Genomic DNA, 24,029 nt, shown 5'->3' on the forward strand with positions numbered 1-24,029 from the left:
TTTTACACCAGAAATTGAACTTGAGTTGCCACGCATAATAAGCAACAAAATACTGATAATAATTAACATCAATAAAATAATTATTAAAAAAAACTTTACTCACAATTTTATTTTTTATTTTAATTAGTACCCCTAAACTGTGATAAATTATTAAATAGTACATTGAATTGCTACTTATATAATATATAAAAGTGTGGAGACTAAGAAAACAAATTATACCGATTAAATTGTTATAATTTAGTTTTTAACGATTTGGATGCAATTATAGTTATGGAAAAATTTGCATACAATTATCCCAATAAGAAGACGAGAAATATCCACTCGCATACCAAAAAGTGGGGAATTTTGGTTATGGTACATTGCAATACTAAACAAAATTAAGACCCCACATGGCCACATCCCGCGAAAATCCGCCCGCCGTTTCTCAATTGAACATCGTCACTCTCGTCTCCTGTTTGTCTCTGCGACGCGATAAACAAAGAAAGGCCGATGAATTGATCGCAGTGACCGCCGGTGAGTACCTTCCCCGTATCGATCATGACCCAGAACCAGCTTATCGACTCCCTTACATCCCATATCTCTCTCTACCACTCTACATCTGGTAATTTCAACCGTGATCCCAATCCCAATCCCAGGTCCTCGATCCTCAAATGGTTCTCTTCTCTCAGCGTCCACCAACGCCAAGCTCACCTCACGGTCGTTGATTTCAAATTCGTCCAAGTTCTCATCCAAATGGTGGCAGAAGTTCGGAAACGAGGACACGGTTTCTTCATCCTCCTGCCTGACATTCCCTCCTGCGACCCTCTGCACCTACCCAGCTTATGCTTTAAGAAGTCCCGCGGACTCTTGTCTCGTGTCTCCGAGTCCAGCGTGTCCGAAAGGATGATTTTCGAGTCCAGTCGACTATTCGGTTCCAGGGAAGGCGATAAGCTCGAGGAGTGTTCTTGTTCGTTAAAGAACATCGATTCTTTAACTGTAAGCGAGGATTTCGTCTCAAACGTGGACAAATTTGTCGAGGCAATGGACGGAGTTTCAAATGGGGCGTTTTTGAGAGGTGAAGGGGGTGACATGGCGTCCAATTGGGCTGAGTTAAATTGGTTAAAAGCGAAAGGATATTACAGTATCGAGGCCTTTGTGGCAAACAAGTTGGAGGTGGCTTTGAGACTCTCATGGATGAGCTTGAATAATGGAAAAAAAAGATCGGTAAAGGTCAAAGAAAAGGCTAGCGCAATTGGCATGGCGACAAACGTGTTTTGGAGGAAGAAGGGATGCGTGGACTGGTGGGATAAATTGGATGCTTCGTCAAAGGAAAAAATATTGACAGCAATTCTGGGAAAATCAGCAAAAAGTTTGGTAATGCTGGGAACATTAACATGCTGTCTATTTTGTGTTCTCATTTAGTTGAAGTAACAAATTATTTAAGAATAATCGTGTTGCTGGTGCTTAATCCTGCATCTCTTACTTAATTCTGCTGAAGTTTCTGTACCTTTTATTTTATACATTTTTTAGTCCATACTCCATACATTTAGGTCGACCATGTGGATTGAGATTGTTGGATCAAGCTATGTCGCATAAAGGATTTGGGTATAAATGGAGATACTCTATCCTTGTTAATAGTAAGTTGAGAGGTAGCATTCTTGCACTGTCCCCTTCGTCTTCTTACTGGTTGGTGTGTAATCCGAGAACAATCCTATCAAGGGAGGTGGAGAGCGACATAATTGAAGGGTTTCAGGTAGGGTGGGATAATATTTCGTTGTTTCATTTTTAGTTTGTTGACGATACTATCTTCTTTTGCTGGGTGACTTGTGAGGTAGGTTCCTTTCCTTCCTTTCTACTTTTTTGGATCCAATTGTGGAAAAGTTTCAAAAACGTCTGCCCTCTCTCAACAAAAGTTTTTTTTTTCCAAGGGAGGTCGATTCACTTTGATACAATCAGTTTTCAGCTCTTTTCTCCTTTTGTTTAGGGTTCCTGTGTCAGCTAGTAAGTCTTTTGAGAAGCATATAAGAGACTTCTTATGGGACAGGTTTGATGAGTGGAAGAGTCTCTTGAGTCTGCTTGGATGTGGTGACCATGCCGTTGGATCTCATGGTTCTAGGTATATGTAATTTAAGGGCACAAAATGAGGTATTGTTGGCTAAATGATTGTGGCAATGTCCTCAATATTATGACACCTTATGACATAAGGTTATCGCGAGTAAATATGATTGTTATTTTGATTGGATCCCCCGCCATGGTTTCAAAAGGTACTACTAGAAATTTATTTGTGATGGGATTTTGATATGAATCAACAGACATCAATCATACAATATACTTCAATGAAGATGTGAAGAAAATGCTTTTGAAATTATCAAAAGATATTTCAATTCATGTCACATTAAAAAAGGATGAAACTTCATTGTTCTAAATTTTTGGTGGATTACAATTTAGAGTAATTTAGAGTTATTGTATTTCATTAATAGATTTTAAGACTTTTCATTTACTTTAAGTTACATTTACATTGTGGCTAATTATAGTCATAAAGTATACATAGTGGCTAATTATGGTTATAAAATATGAATGCTACACTCTTGAAATGTCTCATGTAAGGTCAAGAGTTTCATTTGAGGCTATATAAAGCCATGTATGTTGTATTTGTAAGGAGACTTGGAAAATGTAGTAAAAGAAGCATTTGTGCTTTCTTTAGCCAATGACTAAGTTTCTTTGAATTTTGTGTAGTTTAGGTTGCATGTAGAATCGTTCAAGCCCGACATGATCAATCTTGCTTGTGGAATGATTCGAATCTCAAACAAGTGTTCTTGCCTTGAGATCTTCGATCAACAAGGTAATTTGAATCTTACTCCCCTTGTAGTGATTCCTTATCATTTGGCATCAGAACCTTTTCATTTGGTTGATTTATTTGATCAACAAGAATCATTCAAGCTAGACATGATCGATTTTTCTTGTGGAGTGATTTGAATATCAAACAAGTGTCCTTGCCTTGAGATATTCGATCAACAAGGTAATTCGAATCTTACTCCCCTTGTAGTGATTCCTTATCATTTGGCATCAGAACCTTTTCATTGGGTTGATTTCCTTATCATTTGGTATCAGAGGCTTCTCTTGGATTTACTCCATGTCATTTGGTATCAGAGCTTTCCATGGGGCTGATTTCATATCATTTGGTTTGGGCGGATTTTATATCATTTGGTATGCTTTCCCTTGGGCGGATTCCTTATCAGATTTTTTTTTTCCATCCTTATTTTGTTTAGTGTTTGGTAGCTGATGGACTGGATACTTATTTTTGGGAGGATAAATGTTTAGGGGGATAAAGTTCTTTGCTCTTCGTTTCATCGTTAGAAATTATTAGGTGGCTTCTATCCTTCCCATGTATGGACATTTTTTTTTAAAGGACATCATGTAACAGCTCAAACCCACCCCAAACCCACCGCTAACAGATATTGTTCGCTTTGGCCCGTTATGTATCGTCATCAGGCTTACGATTTTAAAACGCATATACTAGAGAGAGGTTTCCACACTCTTATAAGGTGTTTCGTTTCCCTCTCTAACTGATGTGGGATCTTAGAATCCACCCCCTTGGGGGTCCAGCATCCTCGCTGACACACAACTCGGTGTTTGACTCTAATGTCATTTGTAATAGCCCAAGCCCACCGTTAGCAGATATTGTGGAGAGGGGAACGACAAGGGTGTGGAAACTCTCCCTAGTAGACGCGTTTTAAAATCGTGAGGCTGACGGCGATAAGTAACGGGCAAAAGCGGACAATATTTGCTGGTGTTGGGCTTGGGCTGTTACCAATGGTATCAAAGCCAAACACCGGGCGGTGTGCTAGCCAGGACGTTGGCCCCCCGGGGGGGAGGCGGATTGTGAGATCCCACATCGGTTGGAGAGGGGAACGATAAGCGTGTGGAAACCTCTCCTTAATAGATGTGTTTTAAAACCGTGAGACAGACGACAACGCGTAATGAGCCGAAGCGGACAATATCTATTAGCGATGGGCTTGAGCTGTTACAGATGGTATCAGAGCCAAACACCGGGCGGTGCGTCTGCGAGGACGTTAGGCCCATAAGGGGAGTGGATAGCAAGATCCCATATCGGTTGGAGAGTGGAACGAAGCACTCCTTATATGGATGTGGAAACCTCTCCCTAATATACGCATTTTAAAACCAAGAGGCTGACGACGATACGTAACAGGCCGAAGCGGATAATATTTGTTAGCGGTGGGTTTGAGCTGTTTCAAAAATCCAAAGAGGATAATATTTGCTAGTGGTGGGTTTGGACCGTTACAAATGGTATCAGAGCCAGACACCGGGCATGCCAGCGAGGACACTGGGCCTCCAGGGGGGGTGGATTGTGAGATCTCACATCGATTGGAGAGGGGAATGAAGCATTCCTTATAAGAGCATGGAAACCTCTCCCTAACAAACGGGTTTTAAAAACTGTATGATTGACGACGATGGGCTTGGGTTGTTACACATTCAGCTTTATCTTGGCCCGACTTAGAGGACGTAAGTTCTTCATATTTGATATAGCTAGATTTGTCGTCTTTTTATCATTTGTTGGGCTGTTGTTTTGCGGCTGCTTTGTCTTTACTCTTTAGGCCGTTAACATTGCATTTTTTACACATTGTGGCTTTTAGTTAGTGTAACTGCCTGTTTAGTTGTTAGTATAAATATTATTTTCTGTACTGAAGGCATAACCTTCTAACAAAAATTCAGAATATTGGTTCACCATTATTCTATGTCTGTCCTTTGACCAGGATCGTATTCTGTGAGTTACCAACTTTTGTGCTATTTTACGGGAGTTTTTTGGCATAACCTTCCAAGAATGTTTTCGAGGAAAGTCCAATCAACCTTGTCGAAGGCCTTTTCCATGTCAAGTTTAATGACTACACCTTTTTGTTTCTTTCTTTCCCATTCATCAATGAGTTTGTTGGTCATGAGGGATGCATCAAGAATTTGTCGTCCCTCAACAAAAGCGGTTTGTTGCCCAGTTATTGTGAAGGGGAGAACCTTTTTAAGGTGTTCTGATAATACCCTTGCTATGATTTTATATAGACCGGTCGTGAGGCTTATGGGACGAAAGTCTGCAACAGTGCGAGCATCCAGTTTCTTTGAGATCAAATATATGTATGTTTCATTCAGGTTGCCATTAATAACTCCAGTTCGAAAAAAAAATCATGGAATACTCTCATGATATCAGCTCTCATAAAGTTCCAACATTTCTAAAAGAATTTTGAGGTAAAACCATCCGGTCCTGGAATTTTGTCAGAGCCCAGATTCTGAATAGCCTTCCCCACCTCTTCTTCAGTGAAAGCGACCTCGAGGGAGGCAGCTTGCTGTTGATCAATAGGACTCCAGTCAAGATCGTGAGGAAATTCGCAGAGGGCATTGTCCTTTGTGTATAAGGACGTGTAAAAGGACACAAATTCTGATACAATTTTGTCTTCGTTTACTAAACTTATGCCTTGTGTGGATAGCATTTCCATGATGGTACTCTTTCGTTTCTTTGTGGCCATGATACGATGGAAAAATTTGGAGTTTATGTCACCTTCCTCTAACCATCGTTTTTTGCATTTTTGTCTCTAAGATTGCTCTTGATTTACTGCCAACGAAATAAGTTCTGCTTTCATGAGCTTTTTCTGTGTGCGTTGAACTAGTGTGATGGAGCCAGTTTCCTCCATCTGATCAAGGAGGGCAATTTCGGTTAGCAATTGGTTCCTTTTTGTCGAAATACAACCAAAAACCTCTTTATTCCATTTCTTTAGGACTCCTTTTAGTCTTTTAAGTTTGTTGATGAAACCGTGCCCTGGCCATCCACGGAGGGGTGTATTCTTCCACCCGTATTCTACCATTGGCAAAAATTCAGAATGGTTCAGCCACATATTCTCAAAACGGAAGGGTGAGGGGCCCCATTTACAGCAACCCATGGAAAGTAGAATGGGATAATGATAAACATGTCCATGGAAAGTAGAGGGGCCCCGTTTGGAGAGGGAGAATTTCACCACCAACCATCTTTAACTTGTAGGGGATGCTTTCTTTTTATTAGATTACAGTGGTGAAAAGCTTGGAACATGTTTCTTGTTTCAAAAAAAAAAAAAAAAAAAAAAAAAAAAAAAAAAAAAANGTTATCTCGAAATAACTCTTACAGTGACTTTATTTTCTGGTTAAGAAACATTATTTCATTACTACAAAAAATTGTGTAGTCTTGAAGGAGAAGGTAGGTTATTTTTTTCAGATCCAATAATTGTTTACGGCTGGGAAACCCAAGTCTTTATATTTCTAATCTAGATTTTGAGAAATTGAGAATTAGTAACTAACCTCGGTAACTAATGAACTGAGTTGGCTGACAAAAGACTAAAACTAATTTATTAATGGACCTGCTAATTAAGATAATTACAAAGATACCCCTAACAAGCTTACATCGTTCTTCTTTCCTGGAAAATTTGACTCACTTTTTTTTCGGGGTAAGAAATTGAGATTTCAGTAGTTTGAGATCTATCATCATGTTTCAGCCTAATTTCCATTCCTTTTTTTGGTTTTCAGATACATGAGATTCTGAGATGGACTAGTGGACTTGCGGAGCATGAGATGGGGCTCTTTAGTGCGGAATGGAATAGACCGTTTAGGTACAATTGTACTATATCTCAACCAAGGTCCATGTTAACATCCCAAGCGGACCTGCATATTGACTTCAACATAATTCCAGCTGCCCATTCTGGAAAACCTTATTTGTTAACCAACATCTTTAGAAATTTGCTTGTGCTTCAGGACATTGTTACGATGGTAACATCGTGTCTTCATGATGAATACTACAAGACTAATCTATTTTATAGCACTTTGGGTTCTATCTGCGCCATCCCTGATTGTATATTAAGAAAATTGCGGGAACTTCTTATGTTTACTTCACTTGATTGCACAAAACTTGAACTTCTAGGAGACGGGACTAGTAAGTCATTGCCTAGTAAATTAAGAGAGGATCTAGGTGCTTCCCGTCGAAGGAAAAAGGGAAAGAGCCGGAAGTCGCAGAATCCTGTGCTGAGGGCATGCGCGGATGATTTATCATGCAATAAATTTCTGAAGGTAAAATTAGAAGCATAAGAAATGTTATATTATTGATTTATCCGCAGGATATGAATTTAATTTTTAGATGTAGCCTCAGGAATTTGACAAGGAGTGTGCTCATAAAGGGAGAGAAGATATAGCAGAATCCACAACTATGTCGATTATGTCGAAGGGAAATGAGACTTGTAGAGAAATTTCATCTGATGTATCTAAAACGGTTGATTTGGTTTTTATTTATTATTTTATTAGTTTTTATATGTATCATATATCTAATGGCTTGAATGCACTGTAACCAGTAGCCTGTCACCAGGTACATGACGATAACACGAGTGTTGGAAAAGATCAAGGCACTGCAAGGAGGAAGAAAAAACACAAGAGTAAAAACTCTTGTGGGAACAGCAGATTAGTTGAAATAAAACCTTCTGTTGGGCCAGCCGTTAAATTTTCCTCTCCTTTTAGTTCTCAGGATCAGGTAGCAGAGTTGGATAATATAATCAGAAAACCTTCCATCTCAAGTATCAAGAATGATAGTTCAAATAATTATGAGAGTTCAACATTAAACTCAAGTCCTCTAGTTCCCTCTATCGAACCTAATAGCGAGTATGACAGTAGCCAAAATATTGAAGTACATGAAGTTTCTGGGTTAGCAAAATCTGTCTGCCAAATTGGTCCTGGAGAATCTCAGTTCCCAAAAGGAATAATTGAAAATCAACGCTTATCATCTACTTTGGAAACTTCTACATCTTTTATGGATTGTAGTGTAGTACCTTCTCATTTGCCTTCATTAAAGCTAAAGACTATCGTCAAAAGTGATGTTAATGTGAAGGGTTCTGTGCAAACTTACGAATTAAGAGATAAATCATCTTTGTTGGATAAGCTTCCAAGAACCATTGATGTAAAGGAGAAAGTATGCTTATCTCGACATCAGCTTAGTGGTGATACTTGTAATACTAAGGCCTTGAATTCCTTGAAACATTCTCCCTATGAATGGCATGGTGTAGCTTCTTTGTATATCCCACCATTCAATTCACATCTCCCACCTGCTACTGATAGACTACATTTAGATGTTGGTCATAATTGGCACAACCATTTCCGTCGGTCTTTTGCACCTGCAATGCATCAATCAAGAAATTCTTCTGTTAAAGGTGTTTGTAATCCAGTTATGACTCGACCAGTGTTAATGAGTCTAGATTGGCCCCCAGTCTTACGGAGTGCTTCTGGCCTGGCTTCAACAATGATGTCAAATCATGATATTGGGTTTCTTACTAGGAGACAATCTTCTTTTTGTCAGGGGTTCCCCACTAACAGCAATCAAATTAGCACGGAAGATGAGTACTCTGGTAATCTCACTGATTTTCCTGATTTGTCAAACAATCAAGATCTAGCAGAGGAGTGTGATGGAAACTGGATATCGGAGGAAGAATTGGAAATGCATGCAGTTTCTGGGATAGACTATAATCAGTATTTTGGTGGTGGTGTAATGTACTGGAACCCTTCTGATCATCATGGGACAGGGTTCTCTCGACCTCCTTCTCTGAGTTCTGATGATAGCTCATGGGCTTGGCGTGAAGCTGACATGAACAGGACTGTTGATGATATGGTTGCTTTCTCTTCTTCTTACAGTAATGGGTTGACTTCCCCAACTTCTACTTCATTTTGTTCTCCTTCTGATCCAGTGGGTTCTGGAAAGCAGGCTCTTGGTTATGTGGTTCAAGGGTCTGATCTACCTAACAACATGCTTCATTCCTCACCAACTATGAAAGACACGGTGACAGAGGAGGATGCTCCTAGATCTTCGCCAAATTTGCCCAGTGATGTTGAAGGGAAGACAGGCGACTCACATTCATTTCCGATCTTGCGCCCTATTGTTGTTCCAAGTATGTCAAGGGAAAGATCAAGATCTGAGTTCTGCCATGGTCGTGATCATAAAAGCCCATGTATCCCTCCCACTAGGAGAGAGCAATCTCGAGTAAAGCGTCCACCATCTCCAGTAGTTCTTTGTGTTCCACGGGCGCCAATACCACCTCCACCTTCTCCTGTAAGTGATTCCAGGAAGCAGAGAGGGTTTCCAACTGTTAGATCTGGTAGCTCAAGTCCAAGGCATTGGGGTGTGAAGGGTTGGTATCCTGATGGAACTAATATGGAAGAAGCATGCTTGCGTATTGATGGTGCTGAAGTAGTATGGCCTAATTGGAGAAATAAAAGTAAATCTAATTGCTCGACAGTTCAACCTTTATCATTAATAGCAATGTCCCAGATAGCTCTCGATCAGGAACATGTGAGTGTGCAACCACAATCCAAATATTTGAGCTATGTACCGGGTCTGAAGTTTCCTTGTAATTAATTTTCTTTGCAGCTAGATGTTGCATTTCCTCTCTTTCCACCTACTAGTGGTCGCTCTGTAAAAAAGGAATCTCTTTCTTTGATCCATAGCCGCCTACATGATGAGATCGACTCTTTCTGCAAGCATGTAAGAGCCTTCATTTTTGCTATTTTTTTAGGATTCCTAATTTAATTTATTTAGACGAATGTTGTCACTGAGATACGCTGTTCATGGGATATATGTCAAATGGTGGCATACTAGGTTGCTGCAGAAAACATGGCTAAGAAGCCTTACATCACTTGGGCTGTTAAACGGGTCACACGGTCCCTTCAAGTCTTATGGCCCAGGTCTAGGACAAACATTTTTGGTTCAAATGCAACTGGTTTGTCCCTCCCCACGAGTGATGTGGATCTTGTGGTTTGTCTGCCTCCAGTGAGAAATTTGGTAAGTTCTTTACTATAATTGGATCCATCACGCAGCAGTCCTGCTTGCTTTAATCAAGACTTGTTGCTGTTATCTTTTAGGAACCTATTAAAGAAGCTGGGATCTTAGAGGGACGTAATGGTATCAAGGAGACCTGCCTTCAGGTATGTTTATTCTCATCTCAAGGAATTAAATATGAGATCGTAGCTCATTATTTTTTATGCTTACTCCAGGTACTGCCGATTATTCCTTTTAACGAATATATTTTTATTGTTAAAAAAATGAAAAATAGAAAAGAAAAAGAACTATCAGTTAGTAAATCCAATCTTAGTTGTTCGTAAAGAATTAGTTGTGTCAATATGATGGTTGTTTATTCGTCTTGTTGCATTGGGATTTCTAATACCCTAGAGATGTTCACTTTTTTCCTTCGTTGATTCAGATTAGTTGAAGAGGTTTTTTTGTTCTCTCCTTGACATGAGGTTGGGATTGATCCCTAGTCTTCCAGTCTCTTGTAATTTTGATTCTTCTTTATCGTATGTTTCTTATCAATTGAACGAAAGGAAGTCAATTGTCTTATTATCTAAACCACGTTGAAGTTCCATGATCAAAAAACTTGATTAATGAATGAAAGGATAATAAAGTGATGATAAAGTGTCGTGTTTATTTGAGCTTTCAAAATAAATACTGAATAAATCTCCGCATTACATGAAATATATGCCCACGGTGCCTAAAATTCAGAAGAGAACAATAAGAATAAAAGAAAAGGAAGGAAGCTCCTTTCCTTTTATCTCTCATTTAAAGAATTCTTGGTAGGTCACTTGTGAAGTGTATTATTGTGTTCATTTATCTTTCTTTCTTGTTGATACAAAGCAGGTTAGATATGATTTTAGGTAGTACATATAGAAAAATTAATTATAACACTAACAAATATATATTGATTTAAAAGTAGAGCAAAATCTTACTGTCTTGCTGTTCATGGAAATATGCTGTCGTTGAAATATGACTGTTTAAGAAAATGTGATGTTAAAGGAGATATTTAGATTCTTTTATTCGATGAATTTTATGTAACTGTAAAATGATACTAGATAGGATGCACGATCACTCAAAGGAAAAGGTTGGCTCCTTAGCCCTCACTTTGGAGCTGTGGAGGTTGGTTGTTGAATGATGTTAATATCCTCCGTAACATTTGCAATGCTATTACGAATGTATCTACAGTTGATCTCTGATTCCATGGATTCGACTTCGCCAATAAATGAACATTGATGCCTTAGCATCAATACCTGTAGTGATTCCATGGATTTGATCTTTGTGGTTTGCATCTCCTTTGCTGTGTCTTATAAGTTCGTCTTTACTCTTTGCTCACTGAGACGCTAACTAGTTGGACCAAATTTTAACTGATTTTGACCATTAAACTCATGGGGTTTATTTCATTTGTAAATGACATATTGCCCCAATCTCGTTGAGTTTTGTCGGCAATGTAATCTGCTCCACAAAAGAGTAAATAGCCACCAACCAGGATACCCTATTAAAACAAGAATTATAAATTTATAAAGATGCGTTTGATTGCAGGAGCTGTTCAGTTGTAGCTTTACCACAAAAAAGTACATTCTCAATCTCACGAGTCACATTCATATTATTCCTTTCTCTCTTTGTTACAATTCGCTTGGCTGAGGTTATGATTTTATATTTGGAAGTTTTGAAGTTTAATAAGTATTTTGGTCTTTCAGCATGCTGCCAGATATCTTTCCAATCAGGAATGGGTAAAAAGTGATTCTTTAAAGACGGTGGAAAATACTGCTGTAACTGCCTTCTCTATCAACTATTTAGTTAATTCACGTTGTCAATGATAGATATTATTCCGTACATTTGCTCATCAGTTTCTTTTTGTGTCAGATACCTATTATCATGCTTGTTGTTGAAGTTCCCCATGATCTCATTATTTTGCCCACGTCAAATATGCAATCACCTAAGGAGGAATCCTCTGCTGTATCTGGAAAACAAGATGTCAACATTCTCAATAATATGGCTGGTCTAGAAGATTCTGCATTGCCAAAATGTTTTGAGGTGAATTATGATACCTCTATTAGCACCAAGTCAGTTCGCATTGACATCAGTTTCAAGACTCCATCACATACAGGACTTCAAACTTCTGAGCTGGTAAGCATAGTACACATCACTTTGAATTTTATCATAATTGTTTATGAATTTCTGAACTTTCCATTTGAAGTCATTTTTTCTTAAAAAGAAAACAAGAAAAAATAGAGAACTTGGCATCCATACTGCTAATTAATGAAATTGAAAGTTTGTGTCCTGATTTTCTCAAAGAAACAGGATGCAGCTGAGCCAATAATAATTATAATTATAAAGCCTTCAGAAATCTTATCTCTAGTGGAATCTATCGTTTCTTATCCTCAACTAAAAGAACCTTTGGCTGGGAGTTAAACTGACAGGTTTTTACTAGAATCGACGAATGATATTTTCCCATAGGAGTTCTTACATATGGAATTTTATTTAGTAATATCATTATGAGATGGACTTCTCGTAGAGCCACCATAATCTTCACGATTAGCAATTCCCTTTTATCGCTTAAGGAGGCAGACATACGCTTATTCAGTCAACTCTTTCTAATATGCCTATTTACTTTACTATCTTTGTTCAAAAGGCCTACCAAGATTACAAAAGAAATTGAAAAGATCATTAGGGTTTTTCTTCGGGAAGGAGCTAAAGGAGATGCACAATATTAGTTGGTGGGACAAAACTCAATTTCCTATTCTTATGTGTGGCTTAGGCATTGGAATTTCAAATAACGAAATGAGTCCGTCTTATCTAAATGGATTTGGAGATATCTTTGTGAGGAAGGGGCTATTTGTCAAAAAATTATGAATATCAATTTGGCCCACATTGGCCATCATGTTCTGGTTTAGGCTCTTTCAAGGCTTCTTGGAGGGAAATCTCAGTTTGGTAAAATCACATGTTCGAGGAGTATTGGGCAATGATAATCACATCTCCTTTTGGCATGGCGTTTGGGTTATGGTATTGCCTTGGTTGCCATGTTTCTAAACCTCTATAGGTTTTCTAATGATATTGATGCAACCATGGATGATCTCTGGAATTTGAAAAATAAGGATCGGGATTTGGGTCTTAGATAGTGTCTTAAAGATGATGAGTCTGTTGAAGGGCCTCTCTTTCTTATCTTTTACCATCTATTTCCTTAACTGATGTGAATGATTCATGGAAATGGTATTGAGATTCATCTATAAACTTTACAGTGAGCTCCATGATGGATATTTTTTGTGAAACCTCAAGGCCCTTTTAATAAATCCTTATTTGCTGCAATCTGAATGGATTTCTATTCAAGGAATATATAGGTTTTTCTTTGGGAGCTTAGTCATTGTGGTATTGATGCAGCATATCGTCTCCAAAGACAAATGCCTTTTCTTTTTTTCTCACCTTCATGTGGATTATGTGTAAAGCCAACTTGGAAACTCATTGCCATTTATTTGCTCTTGCACTTCGCTCTATGATATTGGAATTTTGTTTTGGGCAGTTATGGTTGGAATATGATTATGCTACGTTCAAGATTTATTTCCCTTGATTGTGTGGGGCATCCATTTAAAGGAGATGCAAAAGCTTTATGGTTTGCCTTTGACCGTTCATTCTTTTGGTCTCTATGGTGTGAAGGAGAAGGATCTTTACTCGATCATCTTTTGAGGGTTCCATGGATTTAGTTTTATTTAATGTTGTTTATTGGTGCAAATTTTCTTTTCCTTTTATAGACTATAGTCTTTCTTCTTCAACACGTAGTTGGAGAATTTTTTTGTAATCCACAAAGGGTGGTTTGGGATTTTTTTTTTCCTTCTTCATCATTTCATTTATAAATGAAATCGTTCTGTTTCTATATGAAGAAAAGAGGACTTCTCGTTTGTGAAATGTTTTTTTAAATTAATTGATTGATTTTTTTAATGTAGACTTTTTCTTTGAACCTTTATTAGCTTGGATGAGGCATATTTGGTTGTGGATATTTTTGTCTTCCATCCCTCTTCTTTAGATGTGCACTCTCATTTTCTTAGTTTTTCCTCTTTTGCCTTGCGAGTAATTTCTTCTCTCAATTCAATGTATTATAAAGTGAGCAGAAAAGAGGAGAATATCATGCTGTTGGAAAATCGAACTTTCCTCTTCAAATGAGAAATTTCACGTTTACAAGTGAAAAGTTGCAAGGAAATGTTCAAAGAACAAAGTGTTGCATACAAGGATCAGCTCCCTCATGGAGCTTTCGCAAAAATTCACCCCAGTTTGAATTGATTAGGAAGGAATTATAGCTTTTCGATTCATTATCTCCAGAGATTTAGAAAAATAAATGAAATTTAGCTAACTCAAGCATACCCTCCACTCTTTCATCGTTTTATTGACAATTGTGTTATTTCTTTCCATCCAAATGCTCAAAAGAACTGGTTTGGTAGCATTTTCTTTAAGTGTCTTATCTTTCCTCTGATTGGGTGATGACAACAAAGCAGCTGTGACAAATTATCTCGGAAATAAATATTCTCCGTTTGGTCTGCTTTTTTACAACTTTATTCTCAGCAAAGTTTCACAAGATTGCTGTTTGTATACAAATATTATCTTGTAATTTGTATTTGATTTTATGCAATGTCAACTGCAGGTTAAGGAGCTGACTGAACAATTTCCAGCTACTATACCTTTGGCTTTGGTACTGAAGAAATTTTTGGCAGATCGTAGTCTTGATCAGTCCTATTCTGGCGGTTTAAGTTCTTATTGTTTGGTGCGTTGTTCCAACCTCTTACTGTAGCATACTGTAATCAAAATGTTTTGAGCTTTTGATGTATTCAGTGGGATTATATTTCTTTAAGATATGATTTCATTAAAAGGAGAGGATTACAAGAAACTAGGGGGGAAATGTCTCTTATTATTACTATTATTTGATTAGAAACCGGGTGAGGGTATATTTAAGATCAACAAAAACGGTAGAACCTTCAGCTGAGGATGAAAACCCTCTCCATGAGAATACTATTTCAAGAAATGTCTCGAATCCAAATTTATCAAATAGAAGTATAGAACTGGTTTGAAGGACACTCTAACAAGAGGCCATATACTGTACAAGATCGCAATAAAAATTCCTAAGGTATCTCTATCTTGAAAGATCCTATTATATGCAATGGACAATCTTTCTTTTCTATAGTTAATTTGTTTAAACCTTCATTGGGATTTACCCTCCCAAATTCTGAGTGACTAGAGGCAACTTCAATATAAGTGAAATTGGGAAGAGTTTCATAAAAGTTGATTCAACTTTGCAGTTCACCAACTTCTCTAGGGGTCATACCACCCCATTTTTTAGGATCCAAGACTCACCACATTACTTCTTTCTCTAAGATGTATCCAACTGTTATGAAAATTGTATCGATAAGAGGTCTGTCACCTAGTTGGAAGCCACCTAGATTTTAATTTTTCAGGACTACATCTGGAGATCGCTGCATTTTCATTTTTTCGTCTGACTCTTTCGGGGGAAGCTATTGGTTCTTTCTTGATTGCTTCAGAATGTCTTCTTGGCTCTCTTTGCTTGAATTACATCACTAGCATGTTTTGTAATTGATACAGCTCGAAGAATGTTACCTTTTCTATAAACCAGGAGAATCTAGAGGTTATGCATTTAAAATTATTGCAGCAAAAGGCTATGGAGAGGAGTAGATAAAAGGCTGCATCTCTTCCACAAATTTCTCCATTATCATCCATGGAAGACAGAGAGGGAAAATGGATGGATGCTGCATCTCTTCCACAAATTTCTCCGTCATCAACAATGGAATGTTGAGAGGGAAAATCTAGTCACACGAGGTCAGCAACAAAGGGATCCACTGTCCCCCTTTTTTTTTCATAATCATAATGGATAGCCTTAGTCCCTTACTTTTGAAGGCATAATAATGAAGGGCTTCCATGTTGATAACAAGGGCTGAAGTATCAGACATTTGCGGATGATACAATTCTCTTCTTTGATCTGTCAGATGTCTCCTCCACATATAATATGTTTGAGATGGTGATAACCTTTGAAATATTTTTAGGACTAATCACCGACTTAAAAAAAAACAGAGATCATGGGCATTAATGTTAGCACATAGGATATCGAAGATTTTGCCAACAGATACCGTTGTAGAAAAGGTGACTAGCCGATGGGATAGTCCCTAACTAGGAACCTCAAATCTTTTTCCTTCTAGAAGACCATTATTGGAAAAATAGAAAGGAGGTTATCAACATGGTTCTCATGCTACACATCCAAAGACGGCAGACTCACCCTAATATAAGCCACATTATCCAACCTTCCTACTTACATATATCTTACTCGAAATGCCTCACAAGTGGCTACAAAATAAAAAGGTTATTTAGAAAATATCTATAGAAAGATAACCCACATCTTGTTTGATGGAATACTATAGACCTCTTGATTGTAAAGGAGGTGTAACGACTCAGATCCACCGCTAGCAGATATTGTCCTCTTTGGGCTTTCCCTTTCGGGCATCCCCTCAAGGCTTTAAAACGCGTCTGCTAGGGGAAGGTTTCCACACCCTTATAAAGGGTGATTTGTTCTCCTCCCCAACCAATGTGGGACATCACAATCCACCCCCCTTCGGGGCCCAGCGTCCTCGCTGGCACTCGTTCCTTTATCCAATCGATGTGGGACCGCCCCCAAACCCACCCCCCTTTGGGGCCCAGCGTCCTTACTGGCACACCGCCTCATGTCTACCCCCCTTCGGGGAACAGCGAGAAGGCCGGCACATCGTCCGGTGACTGGCTTTGATACCATTTGTAACGACCCAGATCCACCGCTAGCAGATATTGTCCTCTTTGGGCTTTCCCTTTCGGGCTTCCCCTCAAGGCTTTAAAACGCGTATGCTAGGGGAAGGTTTCCACACCCTTATAAATGGTGATTTGTTCTCCTCCCCAACCAATGTGGGACAGCACAATCCACCCCCCTTCGGGGCCCAGCGTCCTCGCTGGCACTATTTCCTTCCTCCAATCGATGTGGGACCGCCCCCAAATCCACCCCCCTTTGGGGCCCAGCGTCCTTACTGGCACACCGCCTCGTGTCTACCCCCCTTCGGGGAACAGCGAGAAGGCCGGCACATCGTCCGGTGACTGGCTCTGATACCATTTGTAACGACCCAGATCCACCGCTAGCAGATATTGTCCTCTTTGGGCTTTCCCTTTCGGGCATCCCCTCAAGGCTTTAAAACGCGTCTGCTAGGGGAAGGTTTCCACACCCTTATAAAGGGTGATTTGTTCTCCTCCCTGATTTTTAGGGATAAAAGAGAGGTATGTGGGACATTGGTTGGGGAGGAGAACAAATCACCCTTTATAAGGGTGTGAAAACCTTCCCCTAGCAGACGCGTTTTAAAGCCTTGAGGGGATGCCCGAAAGGGAAAGCCCAAAGAGGACAATATCTGCTAGCGGTGGATCTGGGTCGTTACAGGAGGTCTTGGCCTATATTCGGTGAAGGAGAAGAACAAAGCCCTCCTCTTCAAATGGAGTTGAAGATATTACCACGAATGTACCACCTTATGGAGAAATCTTATAAAAGCTAAATACGTTCCCACATCATGCATAAATCGCTACCCTCACCTTTTGCAAAGGGGCTATGGAAGTTTATAAAAAAGCATCAAAACCTCATCACAAACCACATTAGTCATAGGGTGGATGACGGAGGAAACACATCTTTCTGGAGTGACCCTTGGATTGAGAACATCGTGCTAGTCTTGCAGTATCCTCTTTCGTATAGGCTCTCTAACTGCAAGATGGCCACAATCAAGGAAACATAGAAACATGTCGAAAATTTTTGGGACCTTCAGCTTCGTAGAAACTTGAAGGATAACGAAGCTATGAATGGGCTTAATTAAGCCCGGACCTTTCTCCAATCGTGTTATCCCAAGAATCAGACTCATTGAAATAGCTTCCTAGTGTTGATGGGGCCTTCTCCACAAAATCTTTGATAATGGATATGGTAAAAAGGCGAAAGCCATAAAACGATGCTAGCAAAGTCAATAGGGAAAGGAAATCACCTTAAAAACGGAAATTTTTTCCTTGGGAAATGGTACACAGAGGCACTAGCAGAAACAAAACAAAAATCTTCAGAGAAGAATGCCCTATACGGAAATCTCCCCAACTGGTGCTCTTTATGCAAGAGAGACAACGAGTCTCAAAACCACCCATTTATGCAGTGTACATGTTCTTATAATTTATGGATAAAGATTCTTAATATCTTCAAATGACGTATTTGACCCTCTGACCGCTGTTATTGGACATGGTCTTAACATACTACCTCTCCAAGAATGCAAAAGTTTTGTTATGGGCAAACTTCATTATGGCTTTTGTTTGGAATCTGTGGAAAGAGAGAAATCAAAGAGTATTCACCGAGAAGACGTATACTCATACTAGTTTCTTTAAAAATGTTGTTTACTGTGTCATTTCTTGGTGTAAATTGTCTAATACTTTTGCTTCCTATAGTCATACCTCCATCATTATAAATTGGAAAAGTCTTTTGTAAGCACCATGGATAACACATCCCTTTTGTGAATTTCAAATATGAATGAAATTGTTTCTTATCTTAAAAAAATAAAACTCTTTAGCAGCTTTGATATGGTGAAATGCATACAAAAGGTCCTACCCTGAGTAATTACAAGAAGCTAGTCCTGTGTATAATGAGAGTAGATAAATTGTATTGAGGTTTTGTGATGAAGTTTTTAAATTTCTCGTTGCAACTCTTTTACAGGTATTATTCATCATACGTTTTCTTCAGCATGAACATCATCTTGGCCGTCCGATCAACCAAGTAAGTTCCCGTTATCTTTTTGTAAGAGTTGATGTGAAAAGTGGACTAACTGCTTTGCAAATTTAATTCGATGATCTCCGAGAAATTCAATCTTCAATGCTGTGACATGAAAGTTCATGTCATAAATTAAATGCAGTGTATATGTTGAAATCATGAGAGGCCTATTTTAATTTTTTAACCATTCTCATTGGTGTTGCTTTCTCTCCCTGGGCAATGGTTGTATTTATTGGTGATTATAATTTGAACTTTTCCAAACCCAATGTTCCTGCAGAACTTTGGGAGCCTTTTGATGGACTTCCTTTACTTCTTTGGGTAAGCTTGACTTTCTTTATTATTATCATTATTATGTATTTCCGAAAACTAGTATCACTAACCATTTCCCCTGTAGTGGACTGTAGTTGGAGTTCAGTTTCTAAGTCCAATTATTTTCGCACTACAATAGTGGACTGTAACTTAAATGTGTGTATATGTTTTTCATCTTAGCAAATGAAAATAAAGTCCTATGTATTTGATCCTCGTCAAATGCGTATTTCAATACAGGGGAGCGGAGTCTACATAAAGAGAGAAAGGGGATACAGGTAATTTGTGAATTCCAAATCGGCTATCACATGGTTATTGTGACGCCATTTCTTAGTACTATCTATGCATTTATGAGTAAGTTATAACTGTTAACTACATTCCATTTTTTATGTAGCATTGATCCTTTGCATATTGATGATCCTCTTTTCCCCATGAATAATGTTGGACGAAATTGTTTCCGTATTCATCAATGTATCAAGGTGAGGCCTCTAATTGAAGTAGCCAGTGCAGTTTTTTTTTTTTTTNTGTTTTTTTTTTTTTTTTTTTTTTCCACTTTGTCAACCTAGATTGGATGGTCTTCTTGTAATTCTCGTATCTCTCTTGTCTCGAGGAGGGGACACCTTGTTCCCTTCCCCTTTAGGTTGTTCTTTGGTTTTTTGTGGATTAAATGTCTTCTGTTGTTTCTTGTCAAAGAAATGTATCAATGTGAGGCGCCTGTCCTGTTGGCATTATTTACTTTGTCAACTTTAGAATTATGGTGCAGATAGGAAGTATTTTACGTAACTTTAATATGGTACTCAGTTTAGAAAAATCACTTACACAATGTAATCTTGTTTATTTGGAAAAAGGAAGTGTCATGTTGTCCATGTAAAACCAAACGTCTCTACTTCAATTTTGCACTTTGAAGTTGAGGCAAATTGATTCAATGAATACTGTATTAGCCTAGTGATTTTATTTCTGGAATGAAAATGTAAAATAATTTTGCCTAGAAGTGCGTTGGGGAGTGTATTTTGTAAAATTACCTACTCGTGATTTTTCTTTTGATACACAAACCTACTCGTGATTTTTCTTTGTATACACAACTACTTGTTGTCCTGGACTTTTTCACTAGAGAGAAAGTGCTTGAATATTAATTAATATGACATAAATAAGATCACAAGATACTTTTCTGACCACAAGAAGTTCATTCACACACTACTCTCGACATCTTTAACACAGTTATGATACAATATTGGGATTCTGATTACTTTCTTGCATTTGTAGGTAGTTGAGGCTTCCTTTTGTGGGTTTTTTTTTTTTTTTTTTNAAAGCCAGTTTCTTTAAAGAAAAAAAGAACATATATATTTATCTTAAATCAGATTCATGACTTACATACATAATTTTATTTACTTGCTCTTTTATTTTCCATAAACTATATTTTTCTATGATTGTTCCCATCAAAAATACTTTACGACTGTGATCTCTCCCTTTCTCTCTCTCTCTCTCTCTTTCTTTCTCCAATTCTTTAATTATTCATTTTTTTGTTTGTTTGTAGGCTTTTTCAGAAGCTTATTCTATTTTGGAGAGAGAGCTAATATCTCTTCATGATAATTGTGACACAAGTTCAGATGGAACTAATAAGATGCTGCAGAAAATAATCCCTAGCATTGATTTATCATAAGGGCTTGCTCTATTATCTTTACATGCATGGAGGTATTTAAGTTACTCAGTTTATGTTGTTATTATTATTTCTTTAAAATGGAAATCTATGAAGTCTAAGTAAGTTTTAGTTGGTTGGAACTCAATGTCAATGCTTTTGAAGTGATGATGTGTGTTCAAGTGTTCTATTTAATACTAACACTACCAAAAGATTAGTGTTATTTCCAATGGTCATGGTTCACATTGCTTTCACCATTTTCAGTTTTTCTCTGTCATTTATAGGAATGAACATGTAATTATAAAAAGAACGTGATCAAGCAACCCCATTTTAGCAAGGAAAGTTGACTTTGAAGGAAACTTATTGGAGGAGGTCCAATGACCAAACCACCTTATCTTGACCCTCATATAGAGGGAATAAGGCCAAATTAAGGAGTTTTTTCTTAAGCTTGTCATAAGAATTAAGGCTTCTTCTGGCTAGAGACCATTAAAACAACTTCGCTTTTTTGGATCATTAAACTGCAAGCTAAATCCACCGAAGGGGTCTCAGCTTCTACTCTCAATTTCAATATGTCTAAAGAAAGTATATTTGGAAAAGAATTTACTGGAGGACGCAATGGACCAAACCACCGTGTCTTGATCCTTATCCAGTTGAATCACATCAATTTTATCTAAAAGGGTAATTCAGTTGACTATTTTTCTATTAAAGAGACCTTTTCTCACCCTAGGTCTCAAACATGGAGCTTGTCACTACATCAGTCCAAAATGGAGGTGGACGTGCTGCTTCACGACAATAGGGTATGTGCTAGATTCCGTGGCTTTCTTGAAGATTACCTTTCATTTTTTTTATGGTCTTCATGTTCTCCATTTTATTATTCATAGCAACTTCCTATGTAATGTTAAGTTGCTGTGATCGTCATTTGGGTTCCCACTTCGAAGTCTTTAGTGGGATTCATTTAGGTCAAACTTGAATTATGCCGGTTAAATTTACACTTCCTATATAGGAGAGAATATCAAAACCATCTTGATGCGATTTTTGCTTTACCGAAAAAGAATCTAGAAAAACGATCATGAAGAACCTATGCTCGTAATGTTCATGCATATGATAAAATCTGATTATTCAGGAGGACCAGAGAAGTGGCGGGGGTTCGTCCACTTGCTTACCTGGCGTTAAGTTTATGTCCGTGACGATTGAGGTGCAACCCAAGCTCTTTTTCTTCAATGTTGAACATGTGTCCATCATTTATTTAGGTTTTCTTTTGCAGAGTTTATTTTTTATTCCAACGGTTCCAATCTCATTCAGTTGGCGATCATCATTTGGTCCCCATTGAAATCTTTTCTTTGATCGTGGCCGTCATCTCAGTGAGCAGATAATGGTAATCCTCTTTATCCACAGGTAAGGAAGCTCATCCTTGCTTACTTGTCGGTATCCAAAATGGTTTATGACATCTGTTCTATTTTGGTTAATTTTGTCTCCATTTGGGATCGTTTCACATTCTTCACTATTGTACTTCGCTCCGTAGCAATCTTAATCTTTCATAATTTTGCAGTACCAACTTTGGCAAGCTCCATCTGGACCACTCCTCTCATACGGGTCATTTCACCTACTTTCTGTACACCTTAGCTTAAAAAGCTTCTCCATTGAAACCACATACTAAATTAACGTCTCATGCGTAATGTTTGGCCTGTGATCTCTTGGTTGCCGTAGAAGGTCGTTGTACAAATGGAATTGGGAGGACTGCCCCAAACTTGTCCTTATCCGATTATATCCAGCTTTGGTTTGCCCATCTACTTGATCAGGCTCAGTCCTGTGCACGTCGATGACAAGGCTTGGCTTCTATAAGATAAAAGGAGAAAAAAGAAGCGGACCATGTTGATAAAAGTGCACTGGTAAAACAACTTGCTTCCTTGATTAGATCATTCTACTAAGCGGACAAAAAGTTCTCCATAATGGTCGATGATGGCCGGCCACCACCGTTCCAGGAAAATAACGTGGCGCTTTTACAGCTCTTAGAGAACTCATATATTACACTTATCTCCATAGTGTTATTATACATGTATTTATGTGACTCGCTGAGGAAGGATGCATAGTGGATTGGGCGTTGGTTGAGGAAACGTGTCCGCATGTCAGTACTTGCTAAATTAGAGTAGATGCATTGGTTGAAGCTAATCCAGTGTATAATGAGAGTAGATAATTTGTAATGAGGTTTTTGAGATGAAGTTCTTTAAATTTCTCGCTGCAACTCTTTTACAGGTAGTATTCATCATACGCTTTCTTCAGCATGAACATCATCTTGGCCGTCCGACCAACCAAGTAAATTCCCGTTATATTTTTGTAGGAGTTGATTTGAAAAGTGGACTAACTGCTCTGCAAATTTAATTGGATGACCTTCGAGAAATTCAATCTTCAATGCCGTGACATGAAATTTCATGTCATAAATTAAATGCAGTGTATATGTTAAAATTTTGAGAGGCCTATTTTAATTTTTTAACCATTGTCATTGGTGTTGCGTTCTCTCCCTGGGGAATGGTTATATTTATTGGTGATTATGATTTGAACTTTCCAAACCCGATGTTCCAGCAGAACTCTGGGAGCCTTTTGATGGACTTCCTTTACTTTGGGTAAGCTTGACTTTCTTTATTATTATCGTTATTATGTCTTTCCAAAAACTAGTATCACTAACCAAAAGGGAAAAAGATAACTGGAGTTGAGTTTCTAAGTCCAGTTATTTTCGCACTACAATAGTGGACTGTAACTTTAACGTGTATATGTTAAAGTAGAATCGTTTACTTTTATTTCAGGAATGTATTTGATTCTTGTCAAATGCGTATTTTAATACAGGGGAGCAGAGCCTATATAAAGAGGGAAAGGGATACAGGTAATTTGTTAATTCCAAATCGGTCATCACAGGGTTATTTTGACGCCATTTCTTAGTACTATCGATGCATTTATGAGTAATTTATAACTGTTAACTACATTCCATTTTTTATGTAGTAGCATTGATCCTTTGCATATTGATGATCCTCTTTTCCCCATGAATAATGTTGGACGAAATTGTTTCTGCATTCATCAATGTATCAAGGTGAGGCCTCTAATCGAAGTAGCCAATGCAGTTTTTTTTTCTGCTGTCAACCTAGATTGGATGGTCTTCTTGTAATTCTTGTATCTCTCTCGTCCCGAGGGGACACCTTGTTCCCTTCCCCTTTAGGTTCTTTTTGTGGATTGAAGTCCTCTGTTGTTTCTTGTCAAAGAAATGTATCAATATGAGACGTCTGTCCTGTTGGCATTATTTACTGTCAACTTTAGAATTATGGTGCGGATAGGAAGTATTTTAGTAACTTTAATATGGTACTCAGCTTAGAAAAATCACTTACACGGTGCAATCTCTAGTTTGTTGGGAAAAACTTCTTACCATGAACCAAATTTTTTAATTTATATAAATATAATAATAAAAT

At 38.1% G+C, this 24,029-nt stretch overlaps 1 protein-coding gene across 13 annotated transcripts; it reads left to right on the forward strand.

Moving 5' to 3' along the window:
- The first annotated feature begins 367 nt into the window (after positions 1 to 367).
- LOC111790524 lies at positions 368 to 23,863 on the forward strand. 13 transcript variants are annotated; one of them, XM_023671444.1, is made up of 19 exons: positions 370 to 1,353; positions 6,541 to 7,077; positions 7,151 to 7,276; positions 7,370 to 9,337; positions 9,416 to 9,529; positions 9,644 to 9,826; positions 9,907 to 9,969; positions 11,533 to 11,604; positions 11,699 to 11,962; positions 14,466 to 14,585; positions 18,579 to 18,638; positions 18,910 to 18,951; positions 19,140 to 19,216; positions 19,333 to 19,417; positions 20,473 to 20,630; positions 21,302 to 21,371; positions 21,698 to 21,769; positions 21,839 to 21,969; positions 22,124 to 23,022. In XM_023671444.1, exons 1-15 carry the CDS (start codon positions 538 to 540, stop codon positions 20,596 to 20,598), a joined length of 4,653 nt encoding a protein of 1,550 aa, XP_023527212.1. In that variant the 5' UTR covers positions 370 to 537; the 3' UTR covers positions 20,599 to 20,630; positions 21,302 to 21,371; positions 21,698 to 21,769; positions 21,839 to 21,969; positions 22,124 to 23,022. The 13 variants fall into 13 exon arrangements, with proteins under 13 accessions (XP_023527224.1, XP_023527219.1, XP_023527220.1 ...); XM_023671445.1 differs by having other exon boundaries at positions 21,839 to 21,949; XM_023671448.1 differs by having other exon boundaries at positions 7,151 to 7,264.
- Positions 23,864 to 24,029: the final 166 nt, after the last annotated feature.

The sequence above is a fragment of the Cucurbita pepo genome, chromosome LG03 (genome assembly GCF_002806865.2).
Source record: "Cucurbita pepo subsp. pepo cultivar mu-cu-16 chromosome LG03, ASM280686v2, whole genome shotgun sequence".
Lineage (NCBI taxonomy): Eukaryota > Viridiplantae > Streptophyta > Magnoliopsida > Cucurbitales > Cucurbitaceae > Cucurbita > Cucurbita pepo.

What these genes read in the sequence shown, in the direction of transcription:
- LOC111790524 (XM_023671444.1), top strand. Translation starts at nt 538, where the DNA reads ATGACCCAGAACCAGCTTATCGACTCCCTTACATCCCATATCTCTCTC. An exon ending in TAGCTCTCGATCAGGAACAT is followed by an intron (nt 9,338 to 9,415) that starts GTGAGTGTGCAA and finishes TTTTCTTTGCAG; the next exon opens with CTAGATGTTGCATTTCCTCT. An exon ending in GTATTCATCAATGTATCAAG is followed by an intron (nt 19,418 to 20,472) that starts GTGAGGCCTCTA and finishes GTTTGTTTGTAG; the next exon opens with GCTTTTTCAGAAGCTTATTC.